This window comes from Phaseolus vulgaris, chromosome 1 (assembly GCF_000499845.2).
Source record: "Phaseolus vulgaris cultivar G19833 chromosome 1, P. vulgaris v2.0, whole genome shotgun sequence".
Classification (NCBI taxonomy): domain Eukaryota; kingdom Viridiplantae; phylum Streptophyta; class Magnoliopsida; order Fabales; family Fabaceae; genus Phaseolus; species Phaseolus vulgaris.
This window is the reverse complement of record NC_023759.2, coordinates 5,461,929-5,478,448: the sequence shown is the minus strand read 5'-3', so window position 1 is coordinate 5,478,448 and position 16,520 is coordinate 5,461,929. Positions and strand designations below refer to the sequence as shown.

Here is a 16,520-nt window from a genome sequence, read left to right as displayed (position 1 = left end):
TTTATTTTGCGAACATATTTTAAAAAATAGATGTCAACTGCAAAACAAATAAACATAAACACATAAATAAGTAAAGATATATAAATACTACAATATAGTTGAAAATTTAATTCAAAAGTTCAAATTTTAAATTTTGAAATTGAAATGAATGAAACAAACGAGATGCAAAGATATAATCACGTCTATTTGGTAAATAATTGTTTTGAAATTTTTCTGACCAAATTTTGCGATGTAAAAGGTTTTTATTTCTTCTCCCTCAATTGTTATATTATATATATATATTAGTTTAGTCTAAAAACACTTCAGATATTTAGTTCTTTTTCCTCAATCCTACCAAATAAATTATTATCATTATTTAAGTTCAAATCCACTTTTTGGTTATTGGTCTAAATTCACATTCTACAAATAAAAAGATAAAATATATCGATAAAACCAAAGAAATTGAAAACTAAATTTATGAAATTAAAAGTTTAGTAATAAGATTTATGAAATTGAATATTTAGTGGTAAAATTCATAAAATAAAAAGTTTAATAATAAAAATATAAAATTTGAAAAAATGTAATAGTAAAATGTTCACTTTAAAACATAATGTATATTCCATATTGATGCTAGACATCTCTCTTAAAAATTTGTTTTACTGTTTAGTTATATTATAATATAGTATATTATATTTATTAAAATATGATAACAAATTTTCATATTATTTTTTAATTATTAAGCTATGTAATTTATTTATAAATATAAAAAAGTTAAAGCTATACATATGATAATAAATTTCTTATAAAATGTTTAACCATTAAAATAACATTGTAAAAATTGATCTAAAATCAATTTATTTTATTTAGGTTTATACTAAATTAAAATTATTTAAACTGAATTACATTTAAATTTATATTTCATTCAGATAACATTTTAATAAAAAAAAAATGGAACCAGGATTACTCGTATCCAGTAATACTCTTTAAGTATATTAAATATTAAACTGCTCGGAGCTGATAAAATATTGATAAATACAAAGAAAAAACGTTTAAAAACGAAAAAAGTTACATAAAAATAATTGTAAATTTCAAATTCTCTAAAACTTTAAAATATAACCTAAATGAATTAAGTATTTCTTGTTAATTTATTGCGTCGCTTGTAATATAAAATCATAATTTGTTTATCTTTTCTTTTCAATGTTTAAAACTTGTATTAAGTATAAATGAAAATGATGAATAAAATAAATTAGCATGTTTTCATAATTAAAAGTAAAATAAAAATGAATTTACGTGTTGCATCAGAGAAGTGGTTGGGAGAATGTTCACAAGGGTGTATTCTAGAGCAGCATTTCAGCATAGACATTTGATTGGACTAGGGAAAAGCAGCAATAAAAAATCTTTCCATTCTATTTATGCTGTCAAAAACAAATACAATCAGAATGTAAGTAGTGCAATAAAATCATTGAAGATTGAACATATGTTGGAGTGAAGTACCAAAAACAGACGTGATCGCTATCTGTACACATTTGTACATGTCTTGTAAACTAAGGGAATATTTTGTATCATCCACCAAAAGACAATCCTTAGTTTGCAGAAGCAATGCCTGCCTCCATCACCAGCTGCTCAGACAAAGCTGAGAGTCGAGCCACTCCTGCTTTTACCTCAGAGAAATAGTCAGATTTAATGGCATCGCTCATCGAATTCGGATTTTTTTCATTAATTGGCACAAGACTGATATAGTTATCAGCTTCAGCACTCAGCATAGTCTTATTCAGAAGTTCACGACTCATTTCGGCAAGTTTTTGCAGTGCATTGGTGGCAGCTTCAACTTCAAGCTGAGCTGTCTCAAGCTGAAGTTTCTCAATTGCCAAATCTCCTAAGCTTGCCTCGCCAATTTTCTCCTGTGCCAAAGCATACAGCCTTTTAAGATCCTTAGAATCTTCTGTCACCTCTTCCCTTACTTTTTTCAACTCTTCCTCTTTTGCATCCAATCTTGTAAGAGTCATTTTCAGCTCCTCGTCTTTTATTGTTAGAGCTCTCTGTGCAGCAAGAACCTCCATCTCCTTTTCTTTTAAGTTTTCCTTGGCCAACTCAAGTTCATTCTCAAGTCTTTTTTGTTGCCATCTCATTTCATTAGCAGGTTCCTCCAACAGTTGCTCAAGTAGTTGATTACCCATTCCATCTAGCAGTGGTCTCGATGGGTTCATGTCTTCATCCTTAATGGAAGCAACCAGTTTGTTTGTAAGATCTAAAATTCTTTCAACCACCGTTCCAGCTTCGACAGCCTTCTGGTTTGTATCATCCAACTTGCTCTGGATTATCTTCACATGCTCATCTTTCTCCCTTAGCATATTGGTTGCTTCAATAAGCTGCGTTTCTTTGCTGTTCATAAGCATCTTAAGATCAGAGATTTCCTGGTTAACTTCCACCATCATCTTTCTAGCACTGGAAAGCTCCACGTCTTTCTCCTCCAAGATACCCTGCAGGGAAGCTTTCTCAGATTTCAAACGCTGGATTTCTAGTTTAGCATCAACGAGCTCTGATTCTTTGACCTGAAGAACGGCACTTGTTTCTCTAAATTCAGCACTTCGTTTATCCAGTTCCCGCTGAAGCAAATCCATTTCCGTGACTGCCTGTTCTAAAGAAGTTCTCTCTTTCTTCAACTCCTCCTCTAAGTCACTGATAAGCTCCATTTCCATCTTCAGATCTCGTTCAAGCTCTTTGTTCCTAGCCTCGACAATCCTGAGTTTTGTTCTTTCACTCTCCACTTCTGTCTGTGCATCCTTTAAATTTTCCATGTATGACATAACACTTGCCCTCTGCTCCGAAAGCTCAGACAGCTGCTGTTCCAACAACCGCTCTTGCTCTTCCATTTTGCTTCTAGAAGACGCCAATGCTTGTTGAGAATTAACCAATTCAGACCTCACATCATTCAGAAGCTTCTTCACCCTTCTGAAATCATCCAAAGTCTCATTACTCTCCTTAGCATGCCTCGCAGCATCCTCTCCCAGACTCTTAAGCTCCTCCTGCGCCAACAACCAATCCATTGCCTGCTTCTCTAAATTTGCCTCGGCAACCTTCAGCTTCTCCCTCTCAACCTCCCTCTGAACCAGAAAGACCTCAATCTCCTCCTCCTTATCTCCAACCGCCTTCTTCAGCTCCTCAAGCTCAGCCCTCTGTTTCTTCATAATCTCGTTGGCTTCATCCAGAAGCTTCCCTTTCTCTCTAAGCCCAGATTCAAGAACCGCAACCTCCTGACTCTTCACCTCCAATTCAACCCTCATTTTCTCCACTTCCTCCTCCTTCAACCTCAAACCATACTGGACCGCATCAATCTCATGATCCCGATCCCTAACCTTAAGCTTCAGCTCCTCAACCTGACTCGCCTGAGCAACCAATTCAGCAGTAGTCTCTTTCATCTCCTCCTGGAGCTTCTCATACCTATCCTTAGCAGCCTCAATCTCACTCTCTTGCCGCTCCAACTCCTCCTTCGTGTGCTTCAACTTACTATTCTCCAACAACACCGTCTTCTCCGCTTCCATCAAGTGATCCTCCTTCTTCTTCAGCGCCGAAAGAACCGCCTCGAGATCCGATTCCAGAATCCGAAGATCCGGTTCCTCTCCGCTGAACCGGCTCTGCGTCGGATCGAACAACCTCTCGAACAAAACCCTAGCAGACTCCGCCGCTCCATAATCGTTCACGCTAGGCCTATTGTCGTTCAACACCGACCTAACACTAACACTGTTCCGTAAACGACGACATACTCTCCCGCAGTCCGCCTCGAAACCTAATCGGCTACTACGACGCCTACTACTACTGAACTTAACAGAGCAAAACAGCTACACAACAAAAACAGTTCAACGTCACATTCAAATCGGATTCTCCAAACACAAACTCGTTCAACAAATCTCAATTAATCGAATCACAACGATATTATCATAACTATTAACTCGCGGAAATCAATACTCGGATTCTCCAACACCTTACTCAAGCTAAATAAAAAGAATTAAGAAAAAGAAGGAAGCTAACGGAGAGAGAGTAACCTGTGAGTGAGATGGAGAAGTGGTAGGGCGAAGTGAAACGGAGAAAGCCATGGATGAAGCGATGAGCGGCGCATTGCAGTTAATCGCCGATGGAAGCAGGTTTTGCGATGAAGAATCGCGTGCAAGCCTTGGTAGAAGCTGCAGAGACTAACATGACTTCGCACTTTAACAGCTATGAATAAGCAGAGAGAGAAAGCGAAGGGTTGTTTATATATGGAGGAAAATGATTGGATCGAAGGGAAAAGTGTTAATGTGAGGAGCAAATAGAAGAAGAGAAGAAATGTTTTGTTGAGATAATATATGCCAAAACAGGTTGCAGCCACTGCCTTGTGCTCAGACTATGGGAATCGGCTAAAGAAAGAAACCAGAACCTTCACGTGTCCCTCGCGGACAAGCAAAGGAATACCTCTCACCCTTTCATTTCAACCACTAATAAACTAACTTTTAAACCATCAAAACAACAATAAATAATATTATATATATACGTGGTCCTAATATTTAGCTTCCATTAGATAGGATTATTTAAGTAATTCATTGTTTGTAAGAAAATAAATTACAAGATGTTAAATTTTACTATTATTGTAAAGAATAAAAATTAAAATTAAATTATTTAAAGGTTAAATATGTTTTTTATTTTTGTAAAATTAATTTTTGTCTTTAGTTCAAGTTTTAAAACTTTTGAATACTTTTAATAAGAAAATTGGAATAGATTCTTATCCGTGTTTTTTTTTTTAAGTAATAAAGAGATTTTTAATATAGACGATATTATAATATTTTGTTTGGATTGAAAATTGGATGAAGTTGTGGTCTTAGAAGTGATGCTTGTACTAATTAATGAACTATTTTTCAGATTTCGCAATCATTACGTGTGTGTGGATGGATATGGATATGTATATAATATATTATTATAATTATTGTTGTTAATATGGTTAAGAAGAACTGTGAATCAAGTTCATAAAAGAAAAAGAGAGGTGGACTCGTGACCCTACCACCCCTGAGGTCCATGACCATGTACAATTGTGTGGATGAGCTTTTATATGAAGAGTTCTCTTGCTAAATTTTTTAAAAACTATTAAATAGAAACACATTTTATAAAATGATGTTGTAAATAATTGATTATATAAGTATAACTAATGATATATAAAAAGAGACTATAACATCGATACCAGTACCTCATTTCAGTCATTAAAATATCAAAATAAAATAAAATAAAAAACTGTATAAAAACTTATTAAATATGGATAATTATGATATAAAAAATTCTAAGAGATGTAAATAAATTTGGTTCTTATAATTGCATATTTTTTATCAATAATAAATATAGCTATATTTTTTACCTCTTCATATATTCAAGTTAAATAATATTATATATATATATATAAATATATGCAAATATATATATATATGGAAAGTAATAAAGTAATATCGAGGTGTAGCTTTCACCAAATATTACACTGTTTAATATATTTCAATTGAATATGTTTCTTTTAACTCGCCTTGTAATCATTAAACAATTTAAAATATTGTTAATTTTAAATAACAAAGTTTTATTACACAAAAAGGTCTTATATTTCAAAAATTCTATATTAGTTAAATGTAACAAACATGTCATTTTATTTTTATTTTTTTTATAAAAAGTTTTTATGTTAACCATCACTATGCAACTTGACATCTCAACTAGGCTGACACCTCAAGTAACAACAATCATTTGCCAACACATAAAAAAATATTATTTAAAAAAAGAAAAAAAAGAAAGAAAATACAAAAATATGGGGAACTAGACCAAAACTCATATGATACATAGGTGGACTATACATATTCATAAGAATTCTAAGAACAGACTAGATGAAAATATATTATATCAATGAAATGATTCTTTATTAATAAATCCTAAATTAATCAGCTTATCAGCACACACATTTCCTTCACGAAAATATATGAGTAACCCTAAACCAGATTGTCTCACAGAAATTAAGATAAGTATCTCATCGATTACAAAACATTCCCAGAACATTAGTCTTAGTAGTAAAAGCAACACAAACCAAGGCAGAATCACATTCAACCCAGACATTAGTAAGTCTCATCTTTTGAGCTTCCTTCATAGCATGTATAACTCCATAAAACTCAACAACCAAAACAGTCTGAACTTCAAGAAATGCTGAAAAAACACCAATAAATTCTCTCATACCCCACGAAAAATACCTCCACGAGTAGTAAGACCAGGATACCCCTAGCAGCCCCATCAATGTTAATTTTAACCCAGCCTGGTGAAGGAAATTCTCATCTAACAGGAAGAGGATGAAAAACTTTACCACTACGAGTCTTAATACTAAAAAACTTAATCACGTTGAAATCCAACATATCATTTTTCATTAAAGCTTTAGACGAATTTACCACTAAACAAGTTAAATCTTTAATTACCGAAATAGCCTCAGAAACCTCAATCTTATCCTGAAATCTAGCATAATTCCTCATACGTCATATCATCAATATAGAAAAGGTTATCACAACAAGTTTAATCAATTTAACCAAAGGACTACCATCACTCTTAATAAAAGAAAGAAGATCATCCTTATTAGAGAAATGAGAAGTAAGACAAATCTGTCGAACCCAACTTCAAATATGCAATGCATTAGAACATTAAAAAAATAGATGTTAAATAGATTCCTCATGCTTTTCACAAAGCGTACACATAAAACATATATGCAAACCCTTATTCCGAATATGTTGATTTGTAGGAAGTCGCCCATAAAATTTTTTACACTGAGTACTAGAGTTTTGAAAGGCGAAATAGATGAAGACCAAATGAATTTACCCCAAACCACATGGAACTCTTGAAATCCTGTTCCTCTCTAACCATGATATGATTAAAAAATGAGACATTTACGGTAAAGATAAGGGAATATTCCAATCACAACCTATACAAAATTGAGAGACGATATCCGGAATGCTAACACCATCAGAGAATCCTGTAATATTTGTTAAAGAAGTAGTAGAACACCATTTATCATTCTAAAAATTAATAAAAGAACCCGTACTAACAGTCTAAGAAGTAGTATAATCAAATATGGTAGAATAAAATTGCTTAATTTCAAGACAAAGAGAAGAGTATCTATAAACCATTCTAAACTCGTATTTTGATTTAAGAACCTGACTTTTAATAATAAAGACTAATGTCTATTGCTATAAGCAAAGTTCCAAAGAAAACATGTCATTTTCTTAATTACGGCATCAAAGCTTAATTTAATATACCTTTTCATACATAAGTAACCCAATAAATTTATTAAATTATTACAATATTTAATAAGTTTATAAATTTTTAATAATTTTAATTAATATATTATTTATTTCTCATTTTAGAACAATTTTTTTCTTTATTTTAAATACTCTTTTATTATATTACTTCAATGAAATAAAAACTTTACAATAACTAAATAAAAGTTAAATATATTTTTTTCAAATTTTAAAATTTTATTACACATAGCAAAAATATATATTTTACATCAATTATTTATTACAAATAAGATATTAAAATAAATTCAATTTCATAAATTCGTATATTATTTCATATTTTATATAATTAAATAAATGAATAGATTTAATTATAAATACACTCAAATCATTAATTTTGAAATCAATATTTAAATTTTGTGTTTATTATTAAATAACTTAATATAGTTTAACAAAAATCTTAACATTAACTACATTTAAAATATATTTAAATTATTACAAAATAAATTTTAAATATTATCAGTGTTGTAAATATTCATTTTTTTTTAAATTTCATTGTTTTTAAAAATAGAAAAAATTTCTAGTCCTCTCATAATTCATTCCCCTCAAAATTTGGTTTAACTAAAATCTGACTTCTTTTCTTCTGCAATAATATGTCCAAAAAGAAAGTCAAAATTTGGTTATTTAAAAACCAAAGTCTGATAATAAACAATAACAAGTACTATTTGAGTACATATTGTGAATAGTATTCACTGGGAAAATACTTTTTCAACCTTGTAAAAAAAATTCACGTTTTAGCATAAATTATGTACATAAAATTTTATATTGATCTACAATTATTTAATACTTCAATTACATATACTAAAATTGATATGGTATACATTTTTTAAATATACTAAAATATAAATAATTTGATCACTTATTATTATTATTATTATTATTATTATTACTTCTATTATTATGATTTAGTTTTAATTAAATATAAGCAATTATGATGATATGAGATAATGATTTAATTTAATGGTTATATCAACAAAATTTATGTTAAATTTAAAGTTATTAAGAATTTAATATTTTATAAAAATTATATTATTATAATTATCTCCTCGATATATATATATATATATATATATATATAATTTAGTATATTAGTATCATAAAAAAATAGATCATACTTACTACTTTCCTTATTTTTTAAACTCTATTTTTTAACATTCCAGCATATTAGTATTACGTTACCTAATAATGTTAGAAAATTAATTATAAAGTAAATATTTCAACTATTTTTCATTAATTTTAAAAATGTAAAAACTTGAATTGAGCAATTAAGATGAGAAGAAGTATACTTACCTGTAAAATATGGATTTGCACATATTTTATAAAATTGAAGCCCAGCTATCTCTATGTCATGGGCCTTGGCTAGGGTAGATTCAAAGTCAGTAAGAAATTAAATAGTTTTGCTTCCTGCACCCCATAAGATTTGAAATACCAATTTTGCTCCTTGAAGAAAGTACAACATGCTGCACAGGAAACAAACCGGTTAAGGAGAAGAGATAAAAGATAGGGTTAAATTGAAAAACCCATAAGGACAATTCAGTCTTTTTCCAAACTGCATGGGGTACGGTCCAAATTTAGGGTGCAGAAAGCAAAAGTCAATTAAATGAATTGGAATAAGGTTGTCTGATTAAGTACACGTATTTGTAAGGATAAATTTAAAATATAAATCAACGAAAATATATGAAATTATCAATTAAATTAAGAAATAAAGAAATATAATAGAAGTTTTTGTTACCAAGGATGGGTATTTATCTTAATATATATAATACTATGCTTAAGAGGCAAAATTATTGAAATTGAAAAAATTGACAATAATTATGTGAATTAACTATTAATTTGATATGTTTTGTAAAATTTTCAAAGATATGTTACTAAGTTATTGTAAATTATTTGTTGAAGATGATTAGGAAGAGATTGTGAGGGGGAAAAATATATTTCACAAAAGAAAAAAGACACTTAGATGGGACAAACATGTTCATCCATGGCTCTAAACAAAAATCATATGTTGGGTTTCGATTTGACGGAATTTACGAAAGTAATTCAAATTGAATAATTTTGGATTTCAAAATAAAAGTTTGAAACCTTGTATTTTTGTTTTGTTAAATCTAAGTTTTTTTTTTCTTCATAATATTATCTGTTTGTTTTAATCAAGTTGTCAGAGGTTAATATTATTTTTCGATTAATATTGACGAGGATTTATTTCAAGTTAAATTTAAATATGATTATTTTTCAGTCATCATCATCATCAAGTTTATAAGTTTTCTTATATATGTCATTTTACCTCGTTGATGATATTAGTTAGAGTTTGTTTATCCAAATTTACAGAGATTTTTTTATCTAATGTTAAACATAACTTTTTTTTTTGTTGACATCAAGATGTTATTTTTGTCAACTTATATTAGAATGTAATTAAGTTAAAGTTTTTTCCTAATTAATGTTAATTATAATTTTTTTACCAACATTGGAAAATTTATTTTTTGGTTAATTTAAATTAGGATTTTTTATTTGATGTTGATAAAAAATATCTTTTAATCAACATTGTTAGAATTATTTATTTATCGATATAGGTGAGAACTATTTCCTAATTAATGTTTGTTAGGATCTGTTGAGCTAGTGTTCGTGAAGTCATCTTAAAATCAATGAAATTTGTATGTTGAAGTCTTGTGTAATTGTTTGCTAAAGATTGTTGACATCACAACCACTGTTATTTAATGATGGTATTCATATTTAGTATTACTATATTGAATAATAACTGAATAATTCCCTAAAATTAAATACAAAGTTTAATAAATTTTGAATTATCTTATCTGCTCAAATATATAATTAAAATTAAAATTTGAAATTTTTGAAAATTATAACTTTTTTTTTGTTATGTAAGTGGTCGAAGAAACATTCAGTGTTCGAAAACCGAACACGGATCGATCCCTTACAGATAAATCTCGTGTTAAGACAATCAATTAAGCAAAATAAACATGTATGTAACTATCTCTTAATCACCAGATTAATTCGCTAAATCGTGTCAAATACTGACTCACCTGGATTCCTATAAATACATGTTCAAGAATGAGACAAAGGTATACATTTCCAACAGTCATCAATACTCTAGTCATCGTATACCAAACTCCTAGATTAAGAGTCAAAGTACCTTTTGTAAGTATACCACCTCCTATCGAGACCAAGAAGCACGACCAAAACACCGAAACCATTAACAATTATTTAAGAGTAAGAATTTATATAAAATTGGAATCTCACATGTCCGAAAGAGAAGTGATAAACTTGAACAATCATCCATTTGGATTTTGGGGGAAAAAATCTTAGCCCCACTTTAGACTAAAGAAATATCTAAGATTTGTTGGAAACATCTGATTTGTCCTGAACATGGAAAAATGGATCTTGAACTGAAATAACACACTTTTTCTAGAAGGCTCTTGGAATTATGAATTTGAAGCTAGTTGGGTGGAATAGCCATATATCCTATAATACAAACATGATAACATCCACAATTGTGACATTTTCTACCACACAATGTGCACCCTCTTTTTCAACTCTCACAATTTTCTATTCATAAGCTTCTACAATTCTGTGACCTTCTTCACAATGTCAAAAGCTAACAAGATAACACAAATTCAGACACAAAAGTGTAAACAACTTTCTGCATTCAGTCAAAAATGTACAAGTGTAAACATGCCCACTTATGGACTTTCAATAACTAATGTTTTAGTTAAACTATTTACACAAAAGAACTTTTAAAAATTAAAATTAATTTATAAAAAAATATTCGATATGATTTCTTTTATTTTCTAACTTAGATATAAGTTAAATTTTGGATTGATTTTCCCAAAATAATGAAACTGAAGCAATATATATACACCAAATTCCTAACTTTTCCAGAGAAGATGGCTATGACTTTTGGATAAACTAGCATTCCACTATCTACCCAATTCATTGAATGACAATCTCAATTGGTGATTCTCACACTCTATCATTAATTTTAGTTAAATACTATTTTCAGAAAATATATTTCGATATTTTTTTACTGACACTTTCATAAAAAATCAAAAAAGAAAAGTAAAATAAACTTCTCCCTACATTAAATTAGGTTATGTATAAATTATTTTTTTAGAATGATTTCATATATTAACTTATTTTTTAAAATATTATAACATTTGTATATTTATTTTTTTTCTTTTGTTTTTTTTCTATCAAAAGTTCTTGTAAAATTATTTTCTAAGTTTTTCACTTTCTTATTTTTCTTAATTTCTTATACTAAACCACATCTCTCTCAATATCAAATCATATATGGTAGTATTTTTTGAGACAAAGATTAATCATATCCTTATATCATAACTATTTTTCCTTATACGAGGAGTTACCTTTAATTTTTTGTTTGTTTATAATGATAATGACTTAGAGAGTTAAACATATTAGCTAAAATTGATTTTATAATGTATGAAAGTATAATTATATTTTTTTTCATACATTTAGAATTAATATTCAATTTAATTTAGTGGTTCTAAAAATAATCAATTTAGTACCAAAAGATTTTTTAAAATGTTCAATTTGGTCCATTTCGTTAATTTTCCACCAATAACATTAACTATTGATGACATGGTGCACAGAGTAGCATTGTTTGCACACATGATGGACTGAACAAAATTTTAGGATTTAAAAAATAGAAAAAGAAAATTGAGAGAGAAGCAGAAACGACGACGATTATGGTGGTGGAGGTAAGAGGGCTACGATAACTTGAAAGAACGTGATTTCTCTCAAAGTATACTAGATGTAATGGAGAGTATTTGTGAGAAAATTATACATGAAAGGGACGTGTTCTTCATCAATGCTTATGAGGATTCCAATCTAAAGCAGGAGAGGAACAAACACCATCCAAGGAAATGCAGAATCAATTGATTTTGGCTTAATCCCAAGTCCCACATCGGTGGGTTCATTGTTTGGGAAGGAGGTTTGAGGGTTATAAATTAAACTCTTCTCCTTCACTGTTATATATCCCAATTTGTAATATCTTCTCTCATAATAATAAAAGGGAGTTGTTTTTGCTGTGCTCGGAGATTAGGCTAAACAGGCCGAACTCCGTTAACAATTTTCGGGTGTGTTTTTCCTCTTTATCTCTTTTATTATTCCGCTTTATTTATTCAATATTATTTGTCGGGTAGCTCTGTTAGGGTTTTGTTTTAGTGGGAAAATTACCCGTTTTTCCCAATAAGTGGTATCAAGAGCCGAAGGTTCGCCTTGGGTTGTTTGAAATTATTTGTAATATTGAATATTATATTGTGAGTCTGTAATGGCAAATTCGGATCAAGAAGGGAAGGCTCTGCAAGATGCAAATGTTGCAGAAAGCAAAAGTGATGTGTTGATTGTCTCGCTTTCAGCATCATTGCATCCAGATGAGTGGATATTGGATTCAGGTTGTACCTATCATATGTGTCCCATTCGGGAATGGTTCTTTGATTTTCAAGAACTCGATGGCGGGGTTGTTTACATGGGTAATGATAATCCATGTAAGACAGTCGGGATAGGTTCAATCAAGTTGCGGAATCACGATGGATCCACCAGAATTTTGCGGGATGTACGGTACGTGCCAAAGTTGAAGAAGAATCTCATCTCATTGGGGGCTTTAGAATCTAAAGGCCTAGTTGTGACGATGCGAGATGGAATTCTTAAAGCAACTTCAGGAGCACTGGTGATGTTGAAAGGCGTGAGGAAGAACAATTTGTATTACTACCAAGGTAGTACAGTGGTGGGGACAGTAGCGGCAACAACTTCTAGCACTAAGAAGGATGCTGAGGCAACGAAGTTGTGGCATATGAGGTTGGGACATGCTGGAGAGAAATCCTTGCAAATTCTTACCAAGCAAGGATTGTTGAAAGGTACGAAGGCTTGCAAACTTGAATTTTGTGAGCATTGTGTTCTGGGAAAACAACGAAGAGTGAAGTTTGGCACTGCAATTCACAATACCAAGGGTATTCTGGATTATGTGCATTCAGATGTGTGGGGACCTGCCAAGACTCCGTCAATCGGAGGTAGGCATTATTTTGTCACTTTTGTTGATGATTTTTCCAGAAGAGTTTGGGTGTTTACTATGAAGAACAAAAATGATGTGCTTGGAATTTTCCTTAAGTGGAAAGCTCAAGTTGAAAACCAGACAGGAAGGAAGATTAAGGTTCTCCGAACAGATAATGGAGGAGAATACAAGAGTGATCCGTTCCTGAAGGTATGCCAAGATTGTGGCATAGTTCGGCACTTCACTGTTAGAAAAACACCACAACAGAATGGGGTTTCGGAGCGTATGAACAAGACACTTGTGGAGAAAGTTCGTTGTATGTTGTCTAATGCTGAGTTAGGCAGAGAGTTTTGGGCTGAGGCTGTGACATACGTTCAACATCTCGTCAATCGTTTGCCATCATCTGCTATAGATGGCAAAACCCCGTTAGAGGTATGGTCTGGAAAACCTGCAACTGATTATGATTCTTTGCATGTTTTTGGTTCTATTGCATATTATCATGTGATTGAATCAAAGTTGGATCCACGGGCAAAGAAAGCTCTTTTCATGGGCTTTAGTCCTGGAGTGAAGGGATACCGTTTGTGGTGTCTAGAGGCAAAGAAGACGATTATCAGCAGGGATGTTACCTTTGATGAATCTGCCATGTTAAAGAAGGTAAATCCAGAAGGAGCTGATAGTACTCCGCAACAGGTGGAGTGTGCCCGGAAGCAGGTGGAGTTTGAGCCGACAGTGGTGATCCCAACACGAAATACCACAAGTGACTCTCCTATGGCAGAAGAAGAGTCAGATGAGGAAGAGGTTCCTACCCAAGAATCTCAACAGCAATCAGTGCCAATTGCAGTTAGAAGACAGAGACGAGATATTCAGAAGCCTGCTCGTTTCATGGATATGGTTGCCTATGCACTTCCAGTTGTTGATGACATTCCATCCACTTACCCAGAAGCCATTTTGAGTTCAGAAAGTGGTAATTGGGCGGGTGCGATGGAAGAGGAGATGCAGTCTTTGAAGAAGAACAAGACGTGGAAGTTGGCACAATTACCAAAAGGTAAGAAGGCAATTGGGTGCAAATGGGTATTTGCAAAGAAAGAAGAATTTTCTAATAAAGAAGATGTTTGCTACAAGGCAAGGTGGTTACAAGGGCCAAGTTTGAATATTGTTTAGACTTGGTTAATATTTTGCACATTTGAAGTTGGCGCCCGGAGGCGCAAATTTGAAGCACTGTAAAGTTTGTTTTTTGTTATGTTGTGAGAAGATTTGTTTTAGGTGGGACTTGAAATTAAGCCAAGGTGGAGATTTGTTGATTTTGGCTTAATCCCAAGTCCCACATCGGTGGGTTCATTGTTTGGGAAGGAGGTTTGAGGGTTATAAATTAAACTCTTCTCCTTCACTGTTATATATCCCAATTTGTAATATCTTCTCTCATAATAATAAAAGGGAGTTGTTTTTGCTGTGCTCGGAGATTAGGCTAAACAGGCCGAACTCCGTTAACAATTTTCGGGTGTGTTTTTCCTCTTTATCTCTTTTATTATTCCGCTTTATTTATTCAATATTATTTGTCGGGTAGCTCTGTTAGGGTTTTGTTTTAGTGGGAAAATTACCCGTTTTTCCCAACAAGTATACTAGATGTAATGGAGAGTATTTGTGAGAAAATTATACATGAAAGGGACGTGTTCTTCATCAATGCTTATGAGGATTCCAATCTAAAGCAGGAGAGGAACAAACACCATCCAAGGAAATGCAGAATCAATTGCCATATTCTCTCTCAAAGTAAGAAGAAGACATGGCATCTGAGCAAAGAAAAAAAATTCCTTCATCCCAAGTTCATCAACTTTTCATTTGCCTTCAGACTTGCACCTCAGATCAAATAGCATGGCTTACTCATCAGTTACTAAAACTAGTTATAAGAAAGAGAAAAATAAGATAAAAGGTTATTATTTACTTTGAAGTAGGGGTGGCAAAGCAGGCCGACTCGCTCCGCATAAGCCCACTTGCTTAGGCCCGCCCCGCATACAAAATGTGGGTTGGTTTTCATGATCCGCTCCGCATGTAGGTTGACTCGCAGGCTTGCGGGTCGGGCCATTCTTTTTTTTGAATGTAGAGGAAGGGTGGAGGCAGTAGCGGTGTGCAGCTGCAGAGTGACATTAGCGCGCGACAGTTGCAGGCGAAGCCATGCGGAGTCGCAAGCGAAGCGAGCGACACTCCAAAGGATAGTGTGTCGTGTGTTGTGTGCGTTTTTTGGAACAACGTAACTGCGTTGTGTTTTGAGTGAAAACCAAATTTTCTTTTACTCAAAGTTGTCACTCCTCCATTGGACCAAGTGAAAACCTAATTTTCTTTCACTCAAAGTTGTCACTTCTACACTAGACCATTACTATCAAGTCAAATATATTTTTTTTTTAATTCTTTTTTACGGGCTAGCCTGTCCCGCCTTGCTGCTGGTCCGCGTGGACCACGAGTTATGCGGAACAGACTAATGCGGGTCAGCGAGTTGAGAATGTCATCCCACCCCATATTTTTTACCACGAGCCACGGATCAGCCCGCACTACTTCGTCATTCACCACCCCTACTTTAAAGGGTGACGGAAGAGTAGTGAAGATGGTTAGCATGGCTATGCCCACTTATAAAGATCATTAAAAAAAAAATTCATTGGAATTGGAAGGTGCAACATACTTTCTCTACATCATTAATAATTATTCAAAAACAACTAAACATTTAAACAATCAAACAATTTAAAATAAAAATAGTTAAATTCAATCTATTTATCTGTTAATTTTTTTAAAACACATTTATAAAAAAAGATGATGTATTTCCTACCTAATTCAACAAAACTTTATATGGAGTTCTTCAAGAAAAATGTTTTGTAACATTTTGAAGTTTAAAAAAAATGAAAAGTAAAATAGAAAGAAGCCAAAAGAGAAGAGCCATGTAGCGGCAGACAAACCTTTCCAAGATATAACAATGATGATTTTGATCACTTTTTCATGATTGGTGATTAAATTATTACATTTTACATTCAATGATCAAATGAAATTCCGCAACACCTATATAAATTAAGTCATTTTAACGAAGTCTATCTACTATCGTCAATAAAAAGAAAATAACATTATAACATACCAAACATAATAATTCCCTTCCAAGAATACTTTAAACATGTTTGATTAAAAAAAATCACCACAAGTTATTATTCAAA

The 16,520-nt window shown here is 32.0% G+C and overlaps 1 protein-coding gene across 1 annotated transcript; it reads right to left on the bottom strand.

Moving 5' to 3' along the window:
• Positions 1-1,358: 1,358 nt before the first annotated feature.
• Positions 1,359-4,473, bottom strand: LOC137813314 (uncharacterized). Its single transcript, XM_068615450.1, has 2 exons — positions 4,023-4,473; positions 1,359-3,818 (listed from the first exon to the last, which is right to left on the bottom strand). The coding sequence occupies exons 1-2, from the start codon at positions 4,071-4,073 to the stop codon at positions 1,563-1,565; spliced, it is 2,307 nt and encodes a 768-aa protein (XP_068471551.1). The 5' UTR covers positions 4,074-4,473; the 3' UTR covers positions 1,359-1,562.
• Positions 4,474-16,520: the final 12,047 nt, after the last annotated feature.